At 33.8% G+C, this 25,097-nt stretch overlaps 1 protein-coding gene and 1 pseudogene across 13 annotated transcripts in view; one reads left to right on the forward strand and one right to left on the reverse strand.

Moving 5' to 3' along the window:
* Nucleotides 1-3,533: 3,533 nt before the first annotated feature.
* The window catches only part of FBXO4 (F-box protein 4), a 163,350-nt gene continuing 141,786 nt past the window's right edge, over nucleotides 3,534-25,097 (forward strand). For 6 of the 13 annotated variants that reach the window (XR_003048625.1, XR_003048626.1, XM_025052150.1 and 3 more), the window contains exons 1-5: nucleotides 3,534-3,772; nucleotides 4,931-5,166; nucleotides 7,257-7,477; nucleotides 10,816-10,891; nucleotides 11,020-11,195. Coding sequence is in view for 9 of the 13 variants with exons in the window: in XM_025052150.1 (XP_024907918.1) it covers nucleotides 3,584-3,772; nucleotides 4,931-5,166; nucleotides 7,257-7,477; nucleotides 10,816-10,891; nucleotides 11,020-11,195 (898 nt within the window). In the remaining 4 variants the exon portion in view is untranslated. Of the gene's footprint in view, nucleotides 3,773-4,930; nucleotides 5,167-7,256; nucleotides 7,478-10,815; nucleotides 10,892-11,019; nucleotides 11,196-13,837; nucleotides 14,067-14,181; nucleotides 14,358-15,309; nucleotides 15,703-16,562; nucleotides 18,299-25,097 lie in introns of those variants that run through there. The other 7 variants (XR_001517600.2, XR_001517601.2, XM_025052148.1 and 4 more) reach the window with 7 other exon arrangements.
* Nucleotides 20,036-20,154, reverse strand: LOC112486129 (annotated as a pseudogene).

Here is a 25,097-nt window from a genome sequence, read left to right on the forward strand (position 1 = left end):
AGTTCTGTGTGTCAGCATACTTTGTTCATCATGCTGAAAAATATAATATTCACCTATCAGCCAGAATAATTGAATGATAAACTCTTGTTCTGCCCAGTGAGCAGTTCTTACTCCCCTGTTCTCAGTTCAAGTGGTGCTGGCCATTCCAAATGGGGAGCAGGTTTCAGAGAAGAAATCGTGGCTAGATAGGCATCTCAAATGTTTGTTATAGGTATAGCAGGAAGAAAACCTATAATTTTCAGAAAAATTTCAGGCCCAACCTCTAATGTTTATATACCCACTGTATACCAACTGATATATTTACCAATAAGCTTGATTGACTTTGCTTCTGGTACCTTTTGGTCACACTCCTAACTCACAAGTCAGATATATTTATTGAAATATTAGTCATCTATTATATATACCCTATTTAAAAACATTTCTCTAAACCGTGATAAATTCACATAATTGAGTAGTATGTAGCCATAAAAAGCAAAAAGGAATATTTCTGTATAATACTATGGGGTGGTCTTAGTGAAAAACATGATATTTAGTATTGTTGAAGGAAATATAAATATATAATCTTGTTGCTTATATTTTAAAAAGCACCCCAAACTTAGGTTACGTATGGTGGGATGGGAGGTGGTGGAGGTGAGAGGAACCAGTTGGCGGGGACCAAGTTGGAAGTTCTACTTTGAATATACCTTGAATTTTGTACATTTTCCTTTGGAACCATGTATTATATTTTTATAAAGCAAGGTGTCATCAAAATTAAAGAAAAGTAACCTCTAAAAATCCAAAGCAAAATGAAACAATGATCTGCTTCATGTATCAAGTTGGTGGCTTAAATACATAGTAACATTTCAATTATCTATAAAACACAGTAATTTTTCTGCACATCCCTAGTGGGATATCCCCAAGGACAAAAAACCGGAAAGAAACTCCTCAATTATATTAATAACTACGCTAAAGTAATTAGAAATAAGAATTTTCAGTGTGAGAGAAGAGACACTTATGAAAGTAAGCAAATGTTCTTTAATTCTAAATTTGGGAAATAACAGTATGAACTCATTTTCTCTTTATATAAAGAACACTAAGTAATGTCCAAATATCATTTCCCATTAAAATGAACCAGGGCTCCCTGGAGATAAGGCTGATTCCAGATCCTGGGCAAGGTAATTAAATGGTTGATGAGGGACAATTTTTTTTAATTCAACTAATAAAAGGAATAATAAAATGAGTAATATTTTGCAATTTGTAAATATCGCTGATAACTGCTAATCCTTGAGGTAAAAAGCTCATGAGGAATTACATAATGAATGGATCAGGCTTTTGAAACCACTAATCAATTTGAAAATTAAGAATGACTTGTGGCTCACAGTCTACATACACAATACTACCTATGCAATATTTACAAAACCAACCTAAATTTGATCAAACCTGGGACAGAGGAATGTTTCGAAGGCACCATTAGCATGCCACGAAGAAAGCCTGTACTGTGGTTCTTCTGAGAGTCTGGAAAGACCAACCTCATTTCTTTAACAAATTGCAAGAGAAAATAAAGGAGGGGGAACCAATAAAATGAAAAAGTTTTGCGGATATGTCATCCAAATGCAACATGTGGATCTTGTCTGAGTCATGATTCAAACCAAATGTAAAAATTATTTTCGAGGCAGATGGGCAAGTTAAACACTGACCAGATATTTGGTGATTTTACAGAAAATTGTTTAGGTTCGATAAATGGTACAGTGCTTATGTTTCTTAAAAGTTACCTTATTTTTAGAGACATATTGAGATATTTAGGGATGTTTGAGATTTGCTTAAAAATAATCCAGATTTGGGGATGTGTGTATTAGGTAGAGATAGGCAAGACTGACCACGTGTTGCTAAGTGTTGAATCTTATCTAGTGGTTCATTATACTATTCATTTTCCTATATATATTCAAAAAAATTCCACAATAATTATTCTAACTTATTCATTTACAAATATTCACATTTCTTTGTAAGAGCTGAGAACCATTTCACTACTTCATACCTGAACTGGTATTTTTTCTTGTCCAAGTTTTTCTTGCTCCTAGAGAGGAATGAGAAATACTGTATGGTTAATCAATTCATGGCTCTTTTTCTCATCCAGATAGCCTCACAGAACTAAGCATGCAATTGGATTGGTTATTCAACTCTAGCAATAGCATGCAAGAAAAATAATGAAACTTTAAATTCAAATGTTACAGAACCTCATTTATTGGGTTTTATTGGATTTCTGTTATTTCACATCAAGATCCCCAGATACTTTCGAAGTGTAAATTCAAGCCAATAAGCATTATGGGTCTAGGTTAGGCATTAAGCACTTTGCTATATATGACATATATGCATATATATATATGTATATATATGTGTATATATCTATATATGTATATGACAAAAGTAGAAATGAATATGTTGTGGCATATATATATATATTTGTATATGTATACACTATGTACATGTGTTCCCTATAGCCTATCACGATCTTTAAAGACATTAATAGTTTTATAAAGTTTTAGATCCAGTCTTATACTTATTGCATGATGTAACAGATAATGCTGCCTTGCTCTTTATCGAATAATCCTAAAGGTTTTAAATTATATACTAATTACAACATTAGATTGAAGTGGTGTTCCTGTAAGGAACAGAGAGATCTAGTTTTTGAGCAGTGTTCTTTGGATTAGAGTAAGTGAGGTAATCTGTTTGAAAAAGACTGACACATAGTATAAATAAATATACGTGTCTTTCCTAATAGAGACCATGCCTGTTTCAGTGTAACATAACCTTGTAATGTGGGCTATGTTACAGTTTCTTAAAGCGTTTTGAAACTAAAGCTGGACAAAGGGAATAAAATGGGTATGTTCTGAGAGAGAAACTCACAAGTGGGATTTCAGCAATACCATATCTGGTTTCTCTTCTCATTCTAGCTGTTTTTTGCTGCCCTTTTATGAGATGGATACATTCAGCAATTTTAAAAATACTTATATTTTTATATAGTGGACCTAGACTCATTTTGGTACAAGGTCCTTTATGATTGGGCTTCTGACCGCCTCTTTAATCTCAATGTTTGTTAAGCTCCTTAAAAAACAAACAAACAAAAAACGATAAATTGGAAACTGAAATACCAGCAACCAAAAAAGAACCTCCACACCTAGCATGGCTGTGCCGAGAAGGAGGCACTGGGATATTAAACCCAGGATAATAACACAGGGCCATCTATTAAATAAGTAGGAGTCGCCTAGTAGGTAAGGTGGAAATGGGCCTCAGACAGAGGGAAAATCTTGGGTGAAGTAACGACGTTATAATGGAACAAGAGATTTCATAGCAACGGGTGAAGTTAGTATGGCAGAGGTTCAGGCTTGAAGTGAAGGCGCAGGGATGGTTGGCCGGAGCTTCTCGAGCGGCTCGGAACCACACGCACTGGGACACTACTCCTCTCCCTTCCCGGCTCCAGAGGCGGAACCGCTGGGAGTGGTGGACCAGGCCGACAGGGGGGAGGCCGCGGCGGGGCGACGGACTGGCCCCGGAGGCGGACGCGTCGGCGTGACCGTGCGGCACGTCACGTGCGGCGCCAGCGGCCATGGCGGGAAGCGAACCACGCAGCGGAGGCGTCTCCCCTCAGCCGCACCACAGCGACTGGGGCCGCTTGGAGGCGGCCATCCTCAGCGGCTGGAGGAACTTCTGGCAGTCGGTGGGCAAGGAGCGGGCAGCGCGGAGCACGTCCCGAGAGGAGGCGGATGAAGAGGCCAGTACTCTAACACGGCTGCCGGTGAGCGTCGGCGGCCGCCGCGGAGAACCAAGCGGCCGGGCGGGGAGGGGCGCCTCGCCTAGGCGACCTCTGGGGGTATGGGGCCTTCTCAGCGTCCCTGTCTGTGTCTGGCCTCGTCCCTATAGCTTTCTGGGCAGTGTCATCACCTGGGAGCCACAGTGGACCAGGCCTTGACCTCGTGCTCCGCAACTAGGTCACTGTCAGATTTTCTAGAACAGGTTTTGGTACTAGGGATACCCTGAACGTCAGGTTGAGTTAAGGAGACCATTCCAGACTTTCTTATTAGTTTGGAAAAGAAGCATCCTGTGTTCTCAGCACCTTTCATACCAGCTCAATGTACCGAAACACGTGGTAGTCACTAGAAACATTCGCTATTATATTAGCGTTTCTATACTTAGAGTAACAAAACTTCTACTCTTGAAAATAAATGGCCAAGTTACAAGTGCCTCAAGTTACAACAGGCCACTAGTATCATACACATTATTTATTGTTAAAGTTTTCAGGTAGGTTGGAAAATGGAAAGAGGATCTTAGACATTATTAAAATTCTGTATCTCAACTGGACTATTGACACCTACCTCTGACGTCCATCAGAAATTGAAAACTGCAATGTCTCCAAGCTTCTTCCTATTGCATAGGTCCTTTGAAATAATTTAATAGGTTTTATAAAGGAACTCAGATGACAAATTTACTCTTTGATTTGATCTAATGATAAAATCAGAAGTTTGTCCATGTAATAAAGTTTTATTTTAAAGAATAAATTATTTCCTTAAGTAATTTACTCAAATGGTGTGGCAAAATATCCATGAGAAAAAATTAAACGTTATTTTGCTTGAAAAATGCGAGAACAATGGTTGAGTTTTCAGGAATGTTTCAGTGTGTCAAAAATTAAGTGTTCAGTTATGATTCTCTCCTGACAGCAGGAAAATAACTTCAGAATGATAGATTTAATCATTAAAAATACTATTAAGTTGATCTTTGGTTATCTAGTGTAATAATTCTTTGTTAATTTTGTATTTTATAATAGATTTAATTAAGAAGACTGTTCAGTTGACCTTTGGTTTCCTAGTATAATGATAATTTTTTGTAATTCTTGAAATTTTTTTCTAAGATATATTATTCATCCCTTTTATCTACTTGCTGATTTCCTCTGTTTCAGATTGACGTACAGCTGTACATTTTGTCATTTCTTTCACCTCACGATCTGTGTCAGTTGGGAAGTACAAGTCATTATTGGAATGAAACTGTACGAGATCCAATTCTATGGAGATATTTTTTGTTGCGGGATCTTCCTTCTTGGTCTTCTGTTGACTGGAAGTCTCTTCCTGATCTAGAAATCTTAAAAAAGCCTATATCTGAGGTCACCGATGGTACATCTTTTGACTACATGGCAGTGTAAGTATCTAGTTTTATAAATTAAAGATTTTAAATTTTGCTATTATAAGTCAATAGTCCTGCTACTAATTTGTTTCATAGATTTTGGAGCTTTTTTTTTTTAAATCGAGGGTAAAGTTAAATAACTTCCTTCATGGAATACTTTCAGCTTTCACATTTTGTTATTTCCCTGTAATGCCTAACTAGAGTATTTGAGTAAATATAGTTTATATGTCAAGAAGTGAAATTCTTAAAAATTTCATTATCTTTAGAAAATTTGTCACTTTTAAAAAATAGTAATACCTTTTCATATCCAAAAAGGACTGGCCAGAGATCAGAAAGCAAAGAAAAACATTTTCTAGGTTCTGGGAAATGAGATTTTATTATTACCCCAAACTATTGATATTTCAAATATGTGAGAGAATTAATGTTACTGAGCTACTAGATTCTATGAGGGTTGCTTTATGTATATTTATTTAAACCTTACCCAATAGGATGGTATTATCCATGGAATTGAGGTTCACCGTGGGTTATGGATTTGCCTAAGGCCATATAGTTCACCATGGGTTATGGATTTGCCTAAGGCCATATAGTTCATAAGGGGCCGTTCAAATTGGAACCCCATCATGCTACCTTAGAAATATATAACATCATTGGATATGAATTTAACATGCTTTATTGAGAGCCCCAAATTTAAGGCATTACAAAAAAGATTTTAAAATATTTCTGCTTAAGTTAAGAACTGTTTTGCTGTGCTAGACTTGGTAGCTATGGAGGATTTTTTCTCATATTTTATTTAAGCTATTCAGAACTTTTCCTTATTCCAATCCAGATGCCATTACATTAAGCCTTGTGAGATTGCTTGATTAAAATGCACATGATATGCTCTTAATTTCAACAAGTGCTATGGTAGTCTCATTTGCGGGGTGCTACCTCTACATCATTCTACAACCAGCCATAGCATTAAGTATATCGGATGCTGTGGAACCAGATTTTCCCCAGGGATAGTAGTAATTATAGTAACTACCTTTTGTGTTCATATAAATTATTTCTTATCCTTTCAACCCTGGGTTGATTACTATTGCTCAAATAATGCAGTTGAAAAAACTGAAGTTAGACTAAAAGTGGCTTATATAAATATTTAAAGTAGTGAGGCTTGGCCAGATCTATATTGCTTCAAAAAGATGATTATGTTGTTAGGTTAGTAATTTTCTTAACCAGATTGGTTTAGTTAAAGGGCATTAGATTTTATTTTGATTTGGGTAACTGTGTTTTAATTTTTGATAACATGTAGAATTGCTAGTTTAGAAATTGATAGCTATTGAAAGAAACTCAGTTGTTTCTTTTATATGATTCTTAATTTGCCATGTTATCTGTAAGGAATATTTGAGCTTCCCTATATATTTAAAACTTATTGAACTGTTAACATTTGAGGTTGTTAATAGGAGTACCTAAAAGATTTGATTATATTGGTGGCCTTAGTAATTTTTTTTTTAACCTCTATGGACATTAATGCTATCTGTATAGTTTATCTTTAGTGCAGTGTTTCTCAGTCTTGGCACTGTTGACATTTTGGACCAGATGTTATGGGAACTGTCCTGTGCATTGTAGGATGTTTCATAGTATCCATGGCCTCTCTCCACTAGATGCCAGTAGCACTACTCTACTATCTCCTTGTTGTGATGACAAAAATGTCTACAGATACTGCCAAATATTCCTTGGGGTGGGTTGGATGGAGCAAGCAAAATCTCCAATTGAGAATCACTGCTCTAGGTAGTAAATTTTAACCATTGAAACAAATGTTAGACCAAATGTTCCATGAGAGAATCTAAATGAAAGATTAGAAAGTAAGTCACCACTTCCTGGGGAAGACGCTCAGTTTTTGGACCACTACTACTCCCATAGTGCCTTGTTCTTTTTCCTTGTCACGGTACTTGGCATACATATTAAAATGATGTTTGTCCTCCGTTACCCTCAAAAAGGATTGAGATTATATAAATTATTATATCCCTTGTGTCTAGCAAGTTTTCACATTATATGTTGTTGAATGAATAACTGGCTTAGTAAGTTTTTTTCTGTGTTAATTTTCTAATTGTGACAATTTTATACAGCTATAAAATGTGCTGTCCATACACAAGAAGATCCTTGAAATCTAGCCGTCCTATGTATGGAGCTGTCACCTCATTTTTACACTCATTGATCATCCAGAATGAACCACGATTTGCTATGTTTGGACCAGGTTTGGAAGAATTGAATACATCTTTGGTGTTGAGCTTGATGTCTTCAGAGGAACTTTGCCCGACAGCTGGTTTGCCTCAGAGGCAGATTGATGGTAATGTTTATGTTACTCTACAGTACCTAATAATTCAACACTTTGAGTTTGATGCTAATGTTAAATAGAAAGCCATTTTTAATTAACTCTGATGTATTGAAATACAGTAATTTGGTAAATGGGAGCCCCCAGGTCCCAGTGGACTGAAAGAATTAATTTACTTTTTATAAAAGGTAAGCTTCCTCTTATTTCTTCAAGTTTATGTAATCCAGAATATAAGATATGGAAAAGTAAGTTATATGTTGCCAAGATAGTATATTTGTACAGTATTTACCGTATTTTAAAAGAATGTTAATAGCAAAACCATTTAGCATTTATTGTGTGCATAGTACTTGCATATACTGTATATTAAAATTTCAGAAACTAAATTATTTTCCCCTTCTTTGGAAAAAAAAAAAGACAACAACCATGTAGTTAGTTGGTAAGTAGGATATGTAATAAATATAAATAACAGTATAGTCTGGCTTATACTTTACTTATTCATTTATTGAGAGCACCTATTAGATGCTAGAGATGCAGAGATTTAAAACAAAGAACATCAAAAATCTTTGTCTGCCCTGAAGATACTTGGTCTAGGTGAGGGCAGCGACAAGTGTACAGGTGATTAGAATATGGCATCATTAGCTCCTGGGTATAAAGATAAGGGTCAAAGAAGGCTCCACATTGAAGAGGATGCCTCACATAAGTCATTAGGATGAGTAGGAGTAGGCAATCAAAAAAAAAAGGGTAAAAGTATTCTAGGCAGTGAGAACTACATTTCTGCAAGCACAAAGCTCTGAGTGTGCATGGCACACTTGAAGTAGCTCTGTGTGTCTGTAGTGGGGCTAGATGACAAGATACTTATATACCATGCTTATGCCTTTGGAAGCTGTTGAAGTATTTTCAGCAGAGGAGGGAGATGATCAAGATTGAATTTTAGAAAGATCACTTCAACTCCTGAATGGGAAATTGGTTAGAAGGGGCTATAAAGACATGACGACTCATAAAGAAACTCTTATAGTATTGTGATTAAAAATATATATATATATGGAATTGACTGAATGTGTAGTAGTAGTAGTAAGGATAACTCTAGGTTGCTGGTGTGGTTTTCATACTGGATAATAGTGCTATTCACTAAGATAAGGAAACACAGGAGGAGAAGAGAAACTTGAGGGATCTGTATAGGGAGAGTGACAGCCACTCTCTGGAAAGCGTTGACTTTGATAATGTTGAGAGATACGAGTAGAGATGCCCACTATGAGCAATCCACTTGAACGAAAGCTCCTTTAGAGCAGGAATCTTGTCAGCTTTATTCTTAGCTCTATCTAAATGCCATACACATAGGAGGCACTCAATATATATTTGATGAATGAATGAACAAAATTACTTTATGAATTACTTTGTGCATCCAGATTTCAAGAGCAAGATCTGGGCTAGAAATCAAGATTTGGGAATCATATGGAGTCCACATGGACTTGGAAGTTTCTGAGGATAGAGAGAAAGATTGTGAACCAGGTGTTGAAAGTTTCATTGAATGTTTGGAGGAAGGAATTATCAAAGGGAGATTTACAAATGACAAAGTCAAGGAAGGGGAGATGGTAGTGTATCTGAATGGTATGGGTGTCTCAGTGAGATGGGAGATTTTCAAGAGGGTTGGTCAGTAATAGTTAAGACATAGCAGTGGGGAGTAAAGAGAACATTACGTCTTTATCCTGAGATGTGAGAAAATATGCAGCCTTGTTACTTGAGAGTCTACTGCAAGAAAAGTAGCACCTCGGGACAGGTCGGTTTCAGGTAAGGCCATGAGGTAGAAGGAATGCTTCAAAAAGAGATTGGGAATATGGAGAAATTTGCTGATTACAAAATTGCAGTTTCATTCTCTAGACAGCAGCTGGAGTGATTGTTAGAAAATGCCAATCTAATTATGCTTCAAACCTTGCAAGACCAGGGAAGAATAGAGGGAAGGGTCATTGGCAAGGTGGTGCAGAACAGCGTGGAGATCACATTGGGCTGAGGTTAGATGTGTTGAGAGGGTAATCTCTGGAAGTTAAATGGACAAAAACAAAGATCATGATAGAATTTGTTTCTGTGATCTCTTTAGAGGGTTTGTGCACCAGGCCTGGTGGCCAGAAGACTCAGGTCATTTTGCTATTCTTGCAGTACCAGCCAACAAGATCTCTGTATATGTGTTGCCTGGAATGGTGACATGAGATGGCATGGCACAGCTTATTTGCACAACTGTATTGGTTATAATTCAGGGATTAAGATGAGGTAAATAGAAGCCATATTATTTAATGTTTTGTTTGTCTGAAAAGCAATGGTTTTGAAGGGAAGAGACCTAATTGAATAGGCATTTTTAAGCAATCTCTCCAGCTGCTGTCAGAAAAATCATAGTAGAGAGCAAAAGTGGATGTAAGAGACTGGTCAGAAGTAATCACAGAAGTCCAGGTGAGGGATAATAATGATTTAGATTAAAAGGTGGGAGGATGGAGAGAAGTGGACAGATATAAGAGAATATTTATATAGCAAAAAGAAGTAGAGCCATGGAAGAAGAAAAGGATCTTTCCAAGAGACAAGAGGAGAATCAGCCCCTTTAAGGGTATTAACACAGCCAAAGGAAGAAAGAGGTTTAGAAAGAAGGACAAATAACAATGTCGAATGATTCTGATCTAAAGTGGTAAGAAGCTAGTACTGTTTAGCACCTGTTATCTACCAGTCACTCTTAATAGGAGTTTTACATAAGTAATCTTCTTTAATGCTTACAATAATTCTAAGAATTATGTTATTACTATATTTTCATGACAAAATTGAGGCTCACAAAAAACATGGTTATATGTGACAAATTCAAGATTCTAACTTGTCTAATTTTAAATTTTAGTATCTGGCACATTTCCTCAGTTTTTTAAATTGCCATTTGGTGACTCCCCATCAGTTTAAAAATGGCTTTTCAGGGAGAGAAAAAAAAAACATTTCATTAAATGTATACATGGAATATAAGACTAATGAGAAACATAAAAATGTGAAAATGAGTCTTAGTCCTGAGGATAAATAGTAATGGCTGTTATGATGTATAACTCCTACTGATAAAATTAATGATGATCGTGATGATGAAATGAAGAGAAATGTTATAAACTTAGTAGTAGTTTGTTCTTTATGTTTTTCTTATTATGTGAATGAAAATTGCAGACAGCATCTTTTTTACAATGCAAACATTTCATTTTATTCCCAAGCTATATATATAACTTGTCAGAATTTTTTGTTTGCTTTTTTTGCTTACACTGGGTAATTTTTTTTTTCATTTTGATCTTTTGCTGTCTTTATTAATGACTTGTTTTGATAACTGTAATTTTCTCCTTTAGGTATTGGATCAGGAGTCAGTTTTCAGTTGAACAACCAACATAAATTCAACATTCTGATATTATATTCAACTACCAGGTAAGACTACCTACTTGATGACTTATGTGAGACATCAAGACTTCATTTTGAAATGAAAGCATTTCAAAAATGAAGGATGGAGCCTGTTATGTATCTGTCGATGTTTAATATTTACATTTTTCTTATAGAAAGGAAAGAGATAGAGCAAGAGAAGAGCATACAAGTGCAGTTAACAAGATGTTTAGTCTACAGAATGAAGGGGATGATCAACAAGGAAGCCGGTACAGTGTAATTCCACAAATTCAGAAGGTGTGTGAAGTTGTTGATGGGTTCATCTATGTTGCAAATGCTGAAGCTCATAAAAGTAAGCATTCTCTTATTTTCTTTTTAAACACACTTTCTTTGTAAAGCAAATGAGAAAGTATGTTTTTAGGCTTTACTGTGGCTTCTTAAGAACATAATGGTTAATTTTATCAATGTGATTCTATGACCATTACTGTAAATAGTGAGTTCTTAAACCTAGATGTGCATTAGGATCACCTGGGTAGCTTGTTAAAAACACAGCTGCTTGGTTCTTACCCTGGTGAATTATGATCCATAGATTTGGATTGTGTCTTGGGCATCTGTTTTTTTTTAACCATTACCTTCAGAATTCTGATGCATAACAAAGTTTGACACTATAACTGCATGGTATTTTTTTGTTGTATCCTTCTGCACTTTTCCTATTGCTGTTTTGTCTGCTTCTGGCCCCATGCAAATAATTTATGCAAATAACTGAAAAACTTTACCTTTGTTTGAATTATTCCAGATAGTAGAGAGATATTTGGGGGCGGAGTATTTAATAAGTATTTAAGAACACTCTCCATATATTCTGAGTAATTGCCATTCACAGTGCTACATAGGTATGAAATCAAAATATTATTGGGCCAATGTCAGTGTTGTAATTTCCTCCTCAAATCCCTGTTAACAGGGCATAAATATATAATATTGTTCTCACTCAGAACTAGCAGCCCATTGCTGAATGGCCTAACAGAAGAGGCATGCCCATTTCTGGGAGTAAATCCTCTTTACCTCAGTTTCTGCTCTTCTTCTACATAAAATATCTACCATTAAATTAGAAATTATGAGACACGCAAGAAAAATCAAAATGAAATGACCCGTTGTTAAGAGATAAAGCAGTTAGTGGAACCAGACCCAGAGATCACCTGGATGCTTACAATCTCAGAAAGGGACATTAAAATTAACTATGATTAATATGTTAAAAGATCTAGTGGAAAAGGTAGACAATATGTGTGAATGGAGAGAAATTTTTGGCAGAAAGAAGGTATGAAAGAGATGGGAATGCTAAATATGAAAAATATAATAGGTGAACAGTTCCTTCAGTGGACTTAGCAGCCAAGGAAATGTTCAGTGAACCCGAAGATAGATCAGTTGAAATTATCCAAATTAACACAAACAGGAAAAAGAGTAGGAGTTGGGGAAACAGAGCATCCAAGAGCCAGGGGAACCTATCAAATGATCTAATTCAGAGGTCAGCAAACTTATTTCTTAAAGAAGTTAAGTATTGTAGGCATATGAGCCATGTGATCTCTCAAAGTTACTCAGCTCTGCTGTTATAGTGCAAAAGTAGCCATAGATAATTTGTAAATAATTGGGCATGGGTGTTTTTCAAAAAAAATTTATTTATAAAAACAGAGCTGCAGAATGTGGTATGCCAACCCCCGGTCTAACTTATATATATATATATATATTTAGAATTCCAAAATATGAAGGGAGTAAGAACAGGGGAGAAGGAAATTTTGAACAGATAATGGCCAAAATTACTTCAAAATTTCTGAAAAACAAGCCACAGATCCAAGATGCTCAGAGAACTTCAAACCTGATAAATAAAATGCATTTAGATACATCATAGCCAAACTGATGAAAACCAAAGATAAGGAGAATTTCTTGAAGGCAGCCAAAGTAAAAGGAAATAAACATATAGAGGGCCAAAGATAAGAGCAGAGACTTCTTGACAGAATTGCTGTAAGCTAGAAGGCAATGAAGAGAAATCTTTGCAGTATTACAAAGGTCGGGGAAACCTTACATCCACGGACTTTCAAACTTCGGTATGCATCAGAATTCTGAAGGTGATGGTTAAAAAAAACAGATGCCCAAGACACAAATAAATCTTTCAAAAATGAAGACAAAATCAAGACTTTTTCAGACAAACAAAACCAGAGAAAATTCATAATCAGCAGATTTGTGCTACAAGAAATATTAAAGGAGCAGGCAGGAGAATATGATTCTAGATGGAAAATTACATCTACTAAAAGAAGTGAACTCTGGAATGGAAACAGTATAGCTATATATAAAAGATTTTTTTCTAATTTTAATGTCCTTATTATGTAAAAGAAAATAGTAACAGTATATTGTTGATATATGATATTTTAAATTAAAACATGCTAAAAATACAGCACAGCATGGAAGGGAGGAGATGGAAATAAACTATTATAAGATTCTTCTACATGTGAAATTGTATAAAATTATTTAAAAGTACTTTGTAAATCCTTGAGCAGACATTAAAATGTAGCAGAGGTATAATTTAATAAGCCAGTAGTGAAGATAAAATGGAATATTTAAAAACCTCAATCCAAAAGAAGACAGGAAAAGAGAGAAAAAAGAACAAAGAACAGAAGGACAAGTCAAAATCCAAGAAGTATATGATAGATTTAAATGTACCATGTTGATAATTACATTAAATGTTTGTTTTCCGTTAGCACATAAAATCTCCAACCTAGTGGCTTAAAACAACACCTATTTATTAGTTCACAGTTCTCTGTCAGAAGTCTTAATTATGGCATGGCTTTGTTCTCAACTTAGGATCTCATAGACTGAAATTAGGGTAGTTGATGGGTTGCATCTCTTTCTGTGGAGGAGGCGGGGAATCTACTTTGGCTCACTCAAGTTGTTGGCTGAATTCAGTTCTTTAATGTTATGGGACTAAGGCCCCTCTTTCCTTGCTAGCTCTCTGCTGGGGACTGCGGTCAGCTTCAAGAGGCCATCTTCATTCCTTGCCATATGAATCCTTGTATCTTCAAATCCAGCAGTGGAGAATCTCTCACCAGGAAGAACCATATCCCTTTAAGGGCTCACCTGATTAGGTTAGGCTCACGGAGGAGGACAATAATATTAAATTAAGGCTACTTAATTTAATATTATGACAGATCAATAAATAAACAAAGCAATAGAGACACTTTGTCATGTTTGGATTCTGGTTATTTTTTGGTTTCCTTGTTTGGTTAATTTTTAATTTTATCATTTTAATCATTACAAGTAATGCAATTAAGAGTTTTGACTACATTCCTTAGGACATGAATGGCAAGATGAATTTTCTCATATTATGGCAATGACAGATCCAGCTTTTGGATCTTCAGGAAGACCAATGTTGGTTTTATCTTGTATTTCTCAAGCAAATGTAAAAAGAATGCCCTGTTTTTATTTGGCGCATGAGCTACGTCTGAATCATCTAAACCACCCATGGATGGTAAGATACTATCTTCTTTGGCAAGAAAAATCTTATTTTATTTTTCACTCTGTAATTTATTTAATTTTATTCTTTCTTATTTTCTTTAACGAAATAGCACTCTAAAGTCAGTTTTAATAGCTTAATTGGTATAAGATATTTGATGAGTGTCACTAAGTCTTAGCTGATCATTTGCTCCCTATTTGCCTCTCCTGTCATGCATATAGTGAGATATTGGGGATTGTTTTTTTAGATGCCACTATCATGATTTTTCAGCATTTATGTATTATGTTTTAGCGCCATCACAAATATAGATTCCATCTTATAGTTTCTTGCTCTCCAAATTTTCTTTGGTCATGGAATCTTTTCATCAAATGAAACTGTACATGAAAGCCCCTACATAAAATAGATAAAAGAAAATTTAATATTGGAAATATTTTTGCCAAGAAAGAGGTCTTTTTGCCTCCCCCTCTCCTGTCCATGAAGCCCTGGAAACTCTTGGAACAGTTTGAAAGCTACCTTCTTGAGTGATGGGAGTTTTAGCTTATCATTAGGAGGAGGGGCAGTCTTTTTGCAACAAAATGTCACATTTATCAGCTGGGTTCTGACTATGTAGGTTCATTCAAAAATGTTTTTGTTTTCAAAATGGATCCTTTGGAGGAATTTTTTTTTTCCTAATACATACAAACAAGTCATGGAAATGGTAGATCTTCCCATTTCCAAAGCCGAGTTCCAAAATAAGCTAGAAGCTTCATATTGGTAATTATTATGACATAAGAGATCTTATTTTCAATTTAAGCTCTTTAGAAGACAAAACTTGAGCGACTCATCAAAGTTTACTGGGATTCCTTTAGTTTTTTTTTTTTTTTTTTTTTTTTTTTTTTTTTTTTTTTTTTTTTTTTTTTTTTTTAGTGTCTAGAAAAATGTTCCTCATAAACATAAGATTTTGGACTTAGTTTCCTACTGATAACAGTCTCTTTTATCTGCTCATAGGTTCAGGATACAGAGGCTGAAACTCTAACTGGTTTTTTGAATGGCATTCAGTGGATTCTTGAAGAAGTAGAATCTAAGCATGCAAGATGATCATTTTAGACCTTGGGAACTGAAAAACCATTTGAAACTTGTTACTAAGGCCATGATGTGGATATTTGCTCACTCAGCTCATTTTGTCCTGCTCTTTTGCAGGTAGGCTTTATATTGGATGGCTGTAGCTGCTGTGTTTTTAATATAATTTTTGCTTTTACCTTAAATCAATTACAAAAAGTTTCAGTGCTAGCATTTAGCCCCCAAATGAACCTTTTAAGATTTTTTTGATAATTTTTCTATTTTCTTTTTTTAAAAATATTAAATTCTGTAAAAAAAACAAGTTTGTGACTCATTCCTTGTGATTTCTTTTTTTTTCAGTTCAAAGATTGCCCTAGTTTTCTATAGGTTCTTTTCAAGGGTCCTTTAATGGTTATCAGAAAAGAAGTTTTTATCTACTTTAGTAAATATACTGCTTAAAGACTAGAATAGTCTGTAATTTCGTTTAATATTATGATTACAATTTCTGTTTTTTTTTTCTGAAACAGTAAAAGTTAACTTTATATCATATTTAATACTGTTTAACTGAAAATAACTTTTCCTGGAAGTTCATGATATTTTCAGATAACTTTGAAAGCTCATAAGGTACTAAAGCCACATTTTATTCCATACTCAGAAAACATTCCAGAGATTTACAACATCATGACCTCCTCTCACAAATTGCTTGCACTTTGCAGAGGAAACATTATGGCCCTCCTATCTCATTGGAAATGAGGAATTTTAATATAATAATAAGAGCATAGTATGTCCTGGTGGTGCTGTACCCAAAATTGAACTTTCATCCCATGAGTGGGAGCTATTTCGAAGAAGTCTCCCACATCTCAGATACACTCATCCAGAACTTAGCTTTAGCAACATGTAGTTGGGGACAGGATGAGAAATTCTGACATTCTGCTCCTCCCAGGAAGTCTTGGAGAGGGAATCTTGTTTCCTTGGCTGCTATAGTCTAGATTGGAGTTTCCATCTTGCTGAAGGAAATAGAGAGTGGGTCTTGTTTCAGATCCCACAGACTATTGCTGTTCTTACTGAGTTTTAACAGACTCTCTTTTTTTGAATAAATGTTTCTTTAATTGCTGTATGCTCTTAGGACCACTTATAGAGACTTAGGTTGTTTTTTAAAGTAATTTTTTTTGTTTTTTCTAGGGAGTTATATCATGGAACTTCTCATGCTGTTATGCCAAAAGTGGATTCCTTTTTTTCCTTTTAATATGTGTAGTTGTTACATCATTCATTCCTGATATTGGTATTCTCAAAGAACCAGCTTTGGATTGTACTGATTTATTCTATATTCTATTTCATTGATTTATACTCTAATCTCTATTTTTCTGCTTTTTAATTTTTCAATTTTTATTTCATTTTCTCTTAGTTTATTAAGATAGAAACTTAGGGTCATTGATCCTGTCTGCTAAATTCCAAGTTGATTTTCTTTTACTAAGGGAATGGGTGTCATTCTCATTTTTCTTTGTATGTTGCAGAATTTTGTATACTGGAATATATGAGTGTTAAGTTATGTAAACTCAGGATTCTGCAATTTTCTCCTATGAGTGATACTTTTTATTTAAACAATTAATGTGGTTAGACATAAATTGCAGACTCTGTCCCTTGGGCAACAGGTCTATTCTCAGTTCAAGTACTTAAAGCTATAGATTTTCTCATAAACTCTCTTTAGCTGCATCCACCCTTTTGAAATATTGTGTATTTATTATTCAGTTAAAATATTTTCTAATTCCTTGTGATTACATTTTCAACTCATGGATTATTTAATATTACTGTTTTATTGTTGTTTAATCTTTAATTCCTAGCTATTTTATTGTTATTGATATCTAACTTAGTTCTCTTTATCAGAGAACATACTCTGTAAAATTTCAGTCTTTTTAAATTTATTGAGACTTGCTCTATGGCCCAGTTTATGGTCTGTCTTGGTAAATGTATCACATATGCACTTGAAAAGTTTATATCTTATAGTCATTAGATGGAATATTTTATAGGTATTAGGTCAAGGTAGTCGGTAATGTTCAGATATTGTATATGGCTTTGTTGATTTTTGCATAGTTTTATCAATTACTAACAGAGTCATTGAAATCTTCAACTGTAATTGTAGAATTGCCTATTTTTCCTTTAAATTCTGTCGATTTTTGCTTCATTTTGATGCTGTTTTTAGGTTTGTACACGTATATGATTGTTCTATTTTTCTGATGAAATGGCCTTTTTGTAATTATGTAATGCTCTTTTTGCTGATAGTACTCATTGTCTTAAAATCCATTCTCTAATATTAACATAACCACTTCAGCTAAAAAAAAAAAATATCGCTCTATTGGTATATCTTTTCCATCCATTCACAGTCAACCTGAATCTATCTTTATATTTTAAGTGTTATCTCTTGTAAATAGAATATAGTGAAGCTTGCTTTTCCTTTTTCTATTCTGGTAATACCTACATTTTAATTAGAGTGTTTAGATTATTTATATTTAATGTGATTATTGATATGATTGTGTTCAGATCTACCATTTTATTATTGGTTTTTTATTTATCCCTTCATTGTTATTTTTCCATTCCTTCTGTCCTATTTTGGATTATTTTAATATTTTTAGAAATCAATTTAAATTTTCTATTTTTTTGGATATCTGCATTTTTTTAGAAGTTGCTATAGTGATTGCTGTATATCTCCCTAGTGTTTCAAAGATTTACTTAATATTGTACTAATTTGTGTAATCTGCGGAATGTAATTATGTAAGTCCAATTATTCTTTCTCCTACTCTTTTTGCTATAGCTGTTAAATGTGTTACACCTACATATAAGTTCCAGAAAACAGTGTTTCAATTTTTGCTGATATAGTCATATATATATTAAAAAGAAATTAAAAGAAAAAATAAAAATAATGCAAGTAGTCTTTTTTTATTTTTTAGATACATAAAATCCTGGGTTGACAGTTTTTTCTTTCAGTTCTTTCAAGATGTTCTGTTCTCTTCAAGCCTCTGTAATTTCTGTTGTCATTCACTAATTGCATCTTTATTCCCTTGTATGTAATTTGTCTATTTTTTTCTTGCTTTCAAATTTACTCTTTATCTTGGTTTCCAATAGTTTCACTACAGTGTACCTAGGTATGGCCTTCTTTATTTAGCTTGGGAGTTATTCAGCATATTGGATATAGAAATTTATGTTGTTCACCAAATTTGAGAAATTTTGGCTTATAATTCATCAAATATATTTTCCCATTCTCTCCTCTTTTTTTCCCCTTTGAGTCTCTGTTGTGTAATACATGTGGTACCATTTGTTATTACTTAACTTGTCTCCAGGGCTTTGCTCATTTTTTTCAGTCTTTTCTCTCTCTTCTTTGAGATCATTTCAATTGATTAATCTTCAAGTTCCTAAACTCTTTTTATATCTATTTTCCTGTTAAACCAATCCCATGAATTTCCAATTTAGATGTTGTATTTGTTCTACAATTTCTTTTGGTTCTTTTTTTGTGTTCCCCTCTGCCCCCCGCCCCTCACATTTTCTTTTTTTCTCATTGGAAGCATATGTTGTTCCCTTACATCACTGAGAATGGTTGTAATTGCTGCTCTAAAAAATCCTGTCTGCTAAATTCCAAGTTAATTTTCTTTTACTAAAGGAATGAGTGTCATTCTCATTTTTCTTTGTATGTTGCAGAATTTTGTATACTGGAAAATATTTAAACAATTAATGTGATTAGACAAATTGCAGACTCTGTCCCTCGGGCAGCAGGTCTATTCTCAGTTCATGTCTTTAAGTGAGCAGCTTGAGTTGGTTTTGCATACAAGGTTCAGCCAAAGATACAGATAGGGAATTGGGGGATTCCTTTTCTGGCTTTTTCTTTTCTAAGACTTCCCTTTTCTCTCTAGTGGCTGCAGTTGCCCTGTGTCAGTACTCTGATTACCTCTGCCAGAAAGGCTGTAATTCTACCAGATACCTGGGCACCATGTACATCAACAATGCCTACTCTCAATCTACAAGTGTACAAAAAGTGGGCAATTACTCTGTAGAACTTCCCTCCGTTGTGTACTTCACCACAGAATTTGCCTGATTCTCTTCATTATTCAATGATACAAGGTAGCTCCCTTTTTGAATTATGTCCTCTGCAGAAGAGTTAAATCCAGTAGGAAGTTGTTGAGCCATTCCCAGGACCAAAAGCATTCTGGCATTTTGGCTATATCTCTGTATTATCTTTTTAGTGGTTGCTCTAGGGATTATAATACACATCTAGAAATAGAATTTTAGGTTGATTTTTCCTTAGGCACTTCAAAGATGTAATTCCATTATCTTTGGCTTACATTGTTTCTGACGTGTCAGCCATCATTGCTGTTTTTGTTCCCTAAATTGAATGTATCATGCTTCCCTGGCTGCTGTAAATTTTTACTTTATCTTTAATTTCCAGTAGTTTTATGTGTCTAGGTATGATTTTTTTTAGTTTTGAACTAAAGAACTAAACCTCTTGGATGTTTGGTTAACCATCTTTCATGAGTTTTGGAAAATCTTTAGCCAATATTTTTATTTATTTTTTAAAAATATTTTCTCTCTCCCCCTTCCCCTTTCCACATCTCCCCCTCTTCCCCTCTCCCCCTCTTTTCTTTTCTCCCTCCCTCCTTTATTTTTTACACCTACAGCACCCAGTCCTCCTAGGTGGTCTCCCATCCAAGTACTAACCAGGCCTGACCCTGCTTCGCTTCCGAGATCAGTCAGAATCAGGTGTATTTAGGGTGGCATGACCATAGACTAGCCAATATTTTAAAATATTTCCCCTGCCCAATTCTTTTCACAGCGTGTGGAACTCCAGTTGCATATATATGAGATCATTTGGTATTGTTTCACAGGTCTCTGATGATAATAGTTTAAATTTTTTTTTTTCTCTCCATGTTTCAATTTAGATATTTTCTATTGACCTGCCTTTGAGTTTACTGTTCTTTTTCTCCTATTCTGTCAAGTCTCTTTTATATCCATCCATTGTTAAGAATTTTAGTCTTATTTTTTAGTTCTAAAATTTCACTTAGTTCTCTTTAACAGCTTCCCTTTTTCTGCTAAAATTCTCGATCTCTTCATTCTATTTTTTACACTACATCCTTCATATTTAAATTATTACTTTAAAAATCATTTTACTAATTTCAATATCTAGGTTATCTTAGCACACCTCTCTTGACTATTTTTTTCTCGATTTGGGGCTTCATTTTTCCTTTTTCTTTGTATGTCTAAAAAAATTACATGCAGGGAATTCTTAAGAGAATAGCAGATTGTAAACTAGATAATTTTTGTGTGTGTGTGTTTTTAAGCAAGTTAATCCATCCTTTCTTTTTTTTAGTTAGCCAGGGTGACTTAGAGCTGAGTTATATCGTGTGTGTGTGTGTGTGTGTGTGTGTGTGTGTGTGTGTGTGTAACGGGTTAACGAAATCCAGTAAGTTTCGGGTGTACAATTTAGCAATAAGGCATATATATTGCATTGTGTGTTCACCTTCCATAGTTAGATTTTTGTCATCACATATTTGACCTCTTTTTCTCCATCTACTTCCCCGCTCTCCCTCTACTCTCTGGTAACCAGTAGTCTATTGTCCATGTCCATGAGTCTCTGTTTGTTTGTTCTATTCGTTTGTTGCTTTTAGGTACAATCCTACATATAAGTGATATTATGTGGTTTTCAACTTTTTCTGTCTGGCTTATTTCGCTTAGCATGATTATCTCAAGATCCATCCATGTTTCCTCCTTTTCAAATCAGATTATATCCCTCATTTCTTTTGTGCAGCCATGAAGGAGCTGATCTTATTGAAACTATAATATCTAAAGGAATTGGGTTGCCTGTATACTCAGTTGTAGTTCATCTCTAGATGTAATTCCAGCAGGGCCCTGAAACCTAAGCACTGATCAAACAGGCTTTTTTTCTGCTTTTCAGGACTGTCTTCTTTGACTCTTACTAGAATTCTTATGGAGGAAAATTGTCAGGCTCAACAATTTGTTTTCACATGTGGAGTTCTTCTGTTTACAATCTATTACATCAGTCATATTGTCATTAAAAGCTTTGGCGGTATTTTTCTCACCCCAGCAAAATCTCTCTTCCTATAATATGCCTGCTCATCCACTCACAGATACCCAGGATAGACAGTTGGTTTCATAGAAACAGCATAGCTCTTTGATCACCCAAAGGAGCCTGTTTCTCTGGAATTTAGTTTATTTAGACTTCTTTGTATCTACTGTTCTTTTATGGCTTAAAGTAAAATTTTCATTTTATCCTGTGTTTTCAGGTTACAGTAACGATCTTTTGTGACCTTCTTTGTGCTATCTGAAAGCAAAACTCTTGGATTTTACACTCTTAGACACCTTATGATCTAAATCACAATGTTCATTTATTAAAACATTTGTAGCATTATGTCCACACACAGTAGCTAAATCATACTATTTAATTATCACATATTGTGAAAAGTTATGCAGTCTTATTTTCCCCATGATTTTCATCATTATTTCATTTTTACTATATAGTATGACAACTTTTTACCTTTTTTTTAATGGATTATGTGTGCCTTTATATTTTTTGACCCTTGGAATAAATCCCAAGCAAGTTTGCATAACATATAAGATCTGGACCTTGCTACAGTGTCAGCAAATTAAATTTCTTTTACTTAAAATTTTCTAGCTGCTTTTTCTTCCTATACATCTGTATAAGAAATTGTTAGAGGCAGCATAGCTAAGTCATTAAGTGCATGAACCCTAAAACCAGATTGGTCTGTGTTTAAATCTTAACTTTATCACTGTGTGATCTTGGACACGTTGCTTATCTTCTGTGTGCCTGAGTTTCCCTAATTTTAAAATGAAGGTAAATAATATATACTTCATAGGATTCTTAAAAGCTTAAAATAATATTTTAAAGAACTTAGAACAGTGATTGGTACAAAAAAAAAGTGCTCTAAAAGAATTTGTTGAATAAGTAAGTTTTGATGCACAGAACAATACCATTACCAAAATGAGTTTTTATTTTTAGTCTCATAAGAAAAACTTGATGTAAAAACCCCTATATACTTAAGGAGGCACATAAAAATCTATCAATAGATCTGATAAAATAATTCGGGGGACTATTAGGCTCTTTATTTTTCACAGAAATACAGAAATTTTAGTTAAAATGAAAATTTGGAAAAGGAGTATTTAACTTTTCTGCTTGTCACAAATATCACTATCAGTTTTATACCAGAGTACATTGAAGGTCATGTTCTATTTTCTACTTTCTTCTTGCTGCTTTTCTGCATCTTATTTCAGGAAAATGCAAGAGTTATAGGTAAAGCAATTTGTCACTCATTTAATGCGTTTATCAAAATCAGTCCCATAAATTTATTTTCTGACATTCTTAATAGGAAAATATACCAACACATCTGTTAATGGTTATTCTTATTTGGTTCTAGGAACTATATCAATAATGGCATTAAGACAAAATTTTTTTGTTTTGTGTTTTAATATAAGAGTGTAAAAGTACAAAGTCTTAGTTCATTTGTCAAATGATGCTATAACTAATAAGACTATTAAATTCTGAAAGATATGACAGTGCTATCCCCAGATTTCCAGAGGTAGTACTGTTGCTACATACAGAAAGACAATCTGTGACCCAAAAATAGCTATTTCAACTTAACTTTTACAATTTTGATCAGATTTGTTTTCAGTAGCATTTTCTAAAGTATATTCTAAAACATAGTAATTTCCTTCATAACAGTCAACATAACACTAGTTCTTAGTAGGTTAATAAAGTTAAGCAGGTTACACAGGACTTCTCAGAACCTTTAATATGCTGATGTAGCATGTGAATTAAGATCATTTACTGTGGGGCATTTCTCATACTTAATATCCTTTCCACAGATATATTTAAGGATATATATAATTCTAAGAAATTATTTGTTTCATCTAGGTTTTCTAGTTTATTTGCATAGATATTTGTAAATTACTATCATGATTTTTTAACCTTTTTTCAGTGATAAATTTCTGTTTATCATTTCTTATTTTGGATTTGTATGCTTTTTCCTTTTTTCCCTCTTTATTTGGTTAGTGAGTGCTTTGTCTATGTTATTACTTATTTTTTCAAGAACTAGTGTTTTGATTTCTTTAGTATTTTCCTTTTCTCTTTTGCACCTTATTAGTGTCTGCTGGTATTTTTGTTCTTTTTTCTACTTTATGTTTATTTTATTGTACTTGTTCCAGCTTCCTTTGTTGGACATTTAATTGCTTTCATTCTTTCATTTTATACATAGTTAAAGCTACCAATTTTCTTCTGGTTGCTGTTTTTATTGTATTCCATAGATTCTTTAAGATAATATTTTTATTATTATAATTCTGTAGAAATTCTGGTTTTTATTTCCTCTTTTCCAAAGGATTGTTTAATAGAAGATATTAACTTTTTCATTGAAGAGTCTTTTTGGTTTTTGTTTTTAATTTTTAGATATTGTTTTGTAATTAGAGAATGTGGTATTAATTTTACTTTATAAAACTTATAGAGGTTTTGTGGTGACCTCATAGATGGTCCGATCTATTGAATGTTTCATGTACTCGAGAGGAAGGTATGTTCTTTTTGATATGTGTCAAGAAAATCTACCTTATTGATTGCAGTATTTATGTTGTGTATATACTTATTATTTTGGTCTTTTTGATCTGTTTTTGAGTGAGAGTAAAGTATTAAAGTCCCCTGTTATTACTGTATTTCTGTTTCTCATATTTTCTGTAATTTATGCTCTGTTAAGGAAGTAACTTGGTGAATATACATTAATAGCCATTATTTGTTCACTGTGAATTGGGTCCCTTAGCCATATGAAGTAAACTCTTTGTCTTATTTAATATTTTCAAGCCTAAAGTCTCCCTTTTGGAATATCAGGATTTTTAATTTACTTGCATTCACCTGGTCTAGCTTTGCTGAATCAGTTTGTTCTAAGTGGGTCTGTTTATTTAACAGTTGGATTTGTTTAGCAGTTAGGTTTTGCTACAAAAGCTAATTCGAAGATGTTTTTATTTAATAAATCAGTTAAGTCAATTTTTATTGATATGATTATTACATATTATTTTAGGTAATATTTACTGTGTATTATTTATTGCATTTCTTTTTTATCTTGTCTGTTTATTTTCATATGTTCTCTATCTTAATATTGTAAGATTAAATATTAAATACGTATTTTATATGTTCTATGTTTATATTTTTCTTGTTATCTTTATACTAATAACTTCGTTAATGCTCACCTTTTTAGATGTTTTCCCTCACTTTCTTGCTCATCCTTTTTACCTCTCTTTATGTCATTGTCATTATTTTGTCTTTTATTTTTTGCATATGTTCCTTATTACAATCTCAGCCTATGGATGTCATCTAATTTAGTCTTTATTTCAGAGATGATTATTTCTTTATCTTCAGTTTTGTTCCAGAGTTCAGTCAACTCTCATTTCACACCTTCCTGTTTTTATGTTCATTTTCATTTTGAACTTTAAAAAAATTCCTTGAGATGTTTTTTCACACTGCAAATGCTTGTTTATGGATATGTAATTTAGATTTGGCATATTTTGTTACAATTTTTTTCTTCATTTTTGGGGGAATTTCATCATCTGAAATGTTTTGCTTTTTATTTTTATTTTCTATTGCAATACCTTTAGTATGGATGTTGTCTTTTATTATCTGTTAATTTTGGAATATCTTATCTTTTTCTAGACCAGTTT

The sequence above is a fragment of the Pteropus alecto genome, unplaced genomic scaffold (assembly GCF_000325575.1).
Source record: "Pteropus alecto unplaced genomic scaffold, ASM32557v1 scaffold338, whole genome shotgun sequence".
Classification (NCBI taxonomy): Eukaryota; Metazoa; Chordata; class Mammalia; order Chiroptera; family Pteropodidae; genus Pteropus; species Pteropus alecto.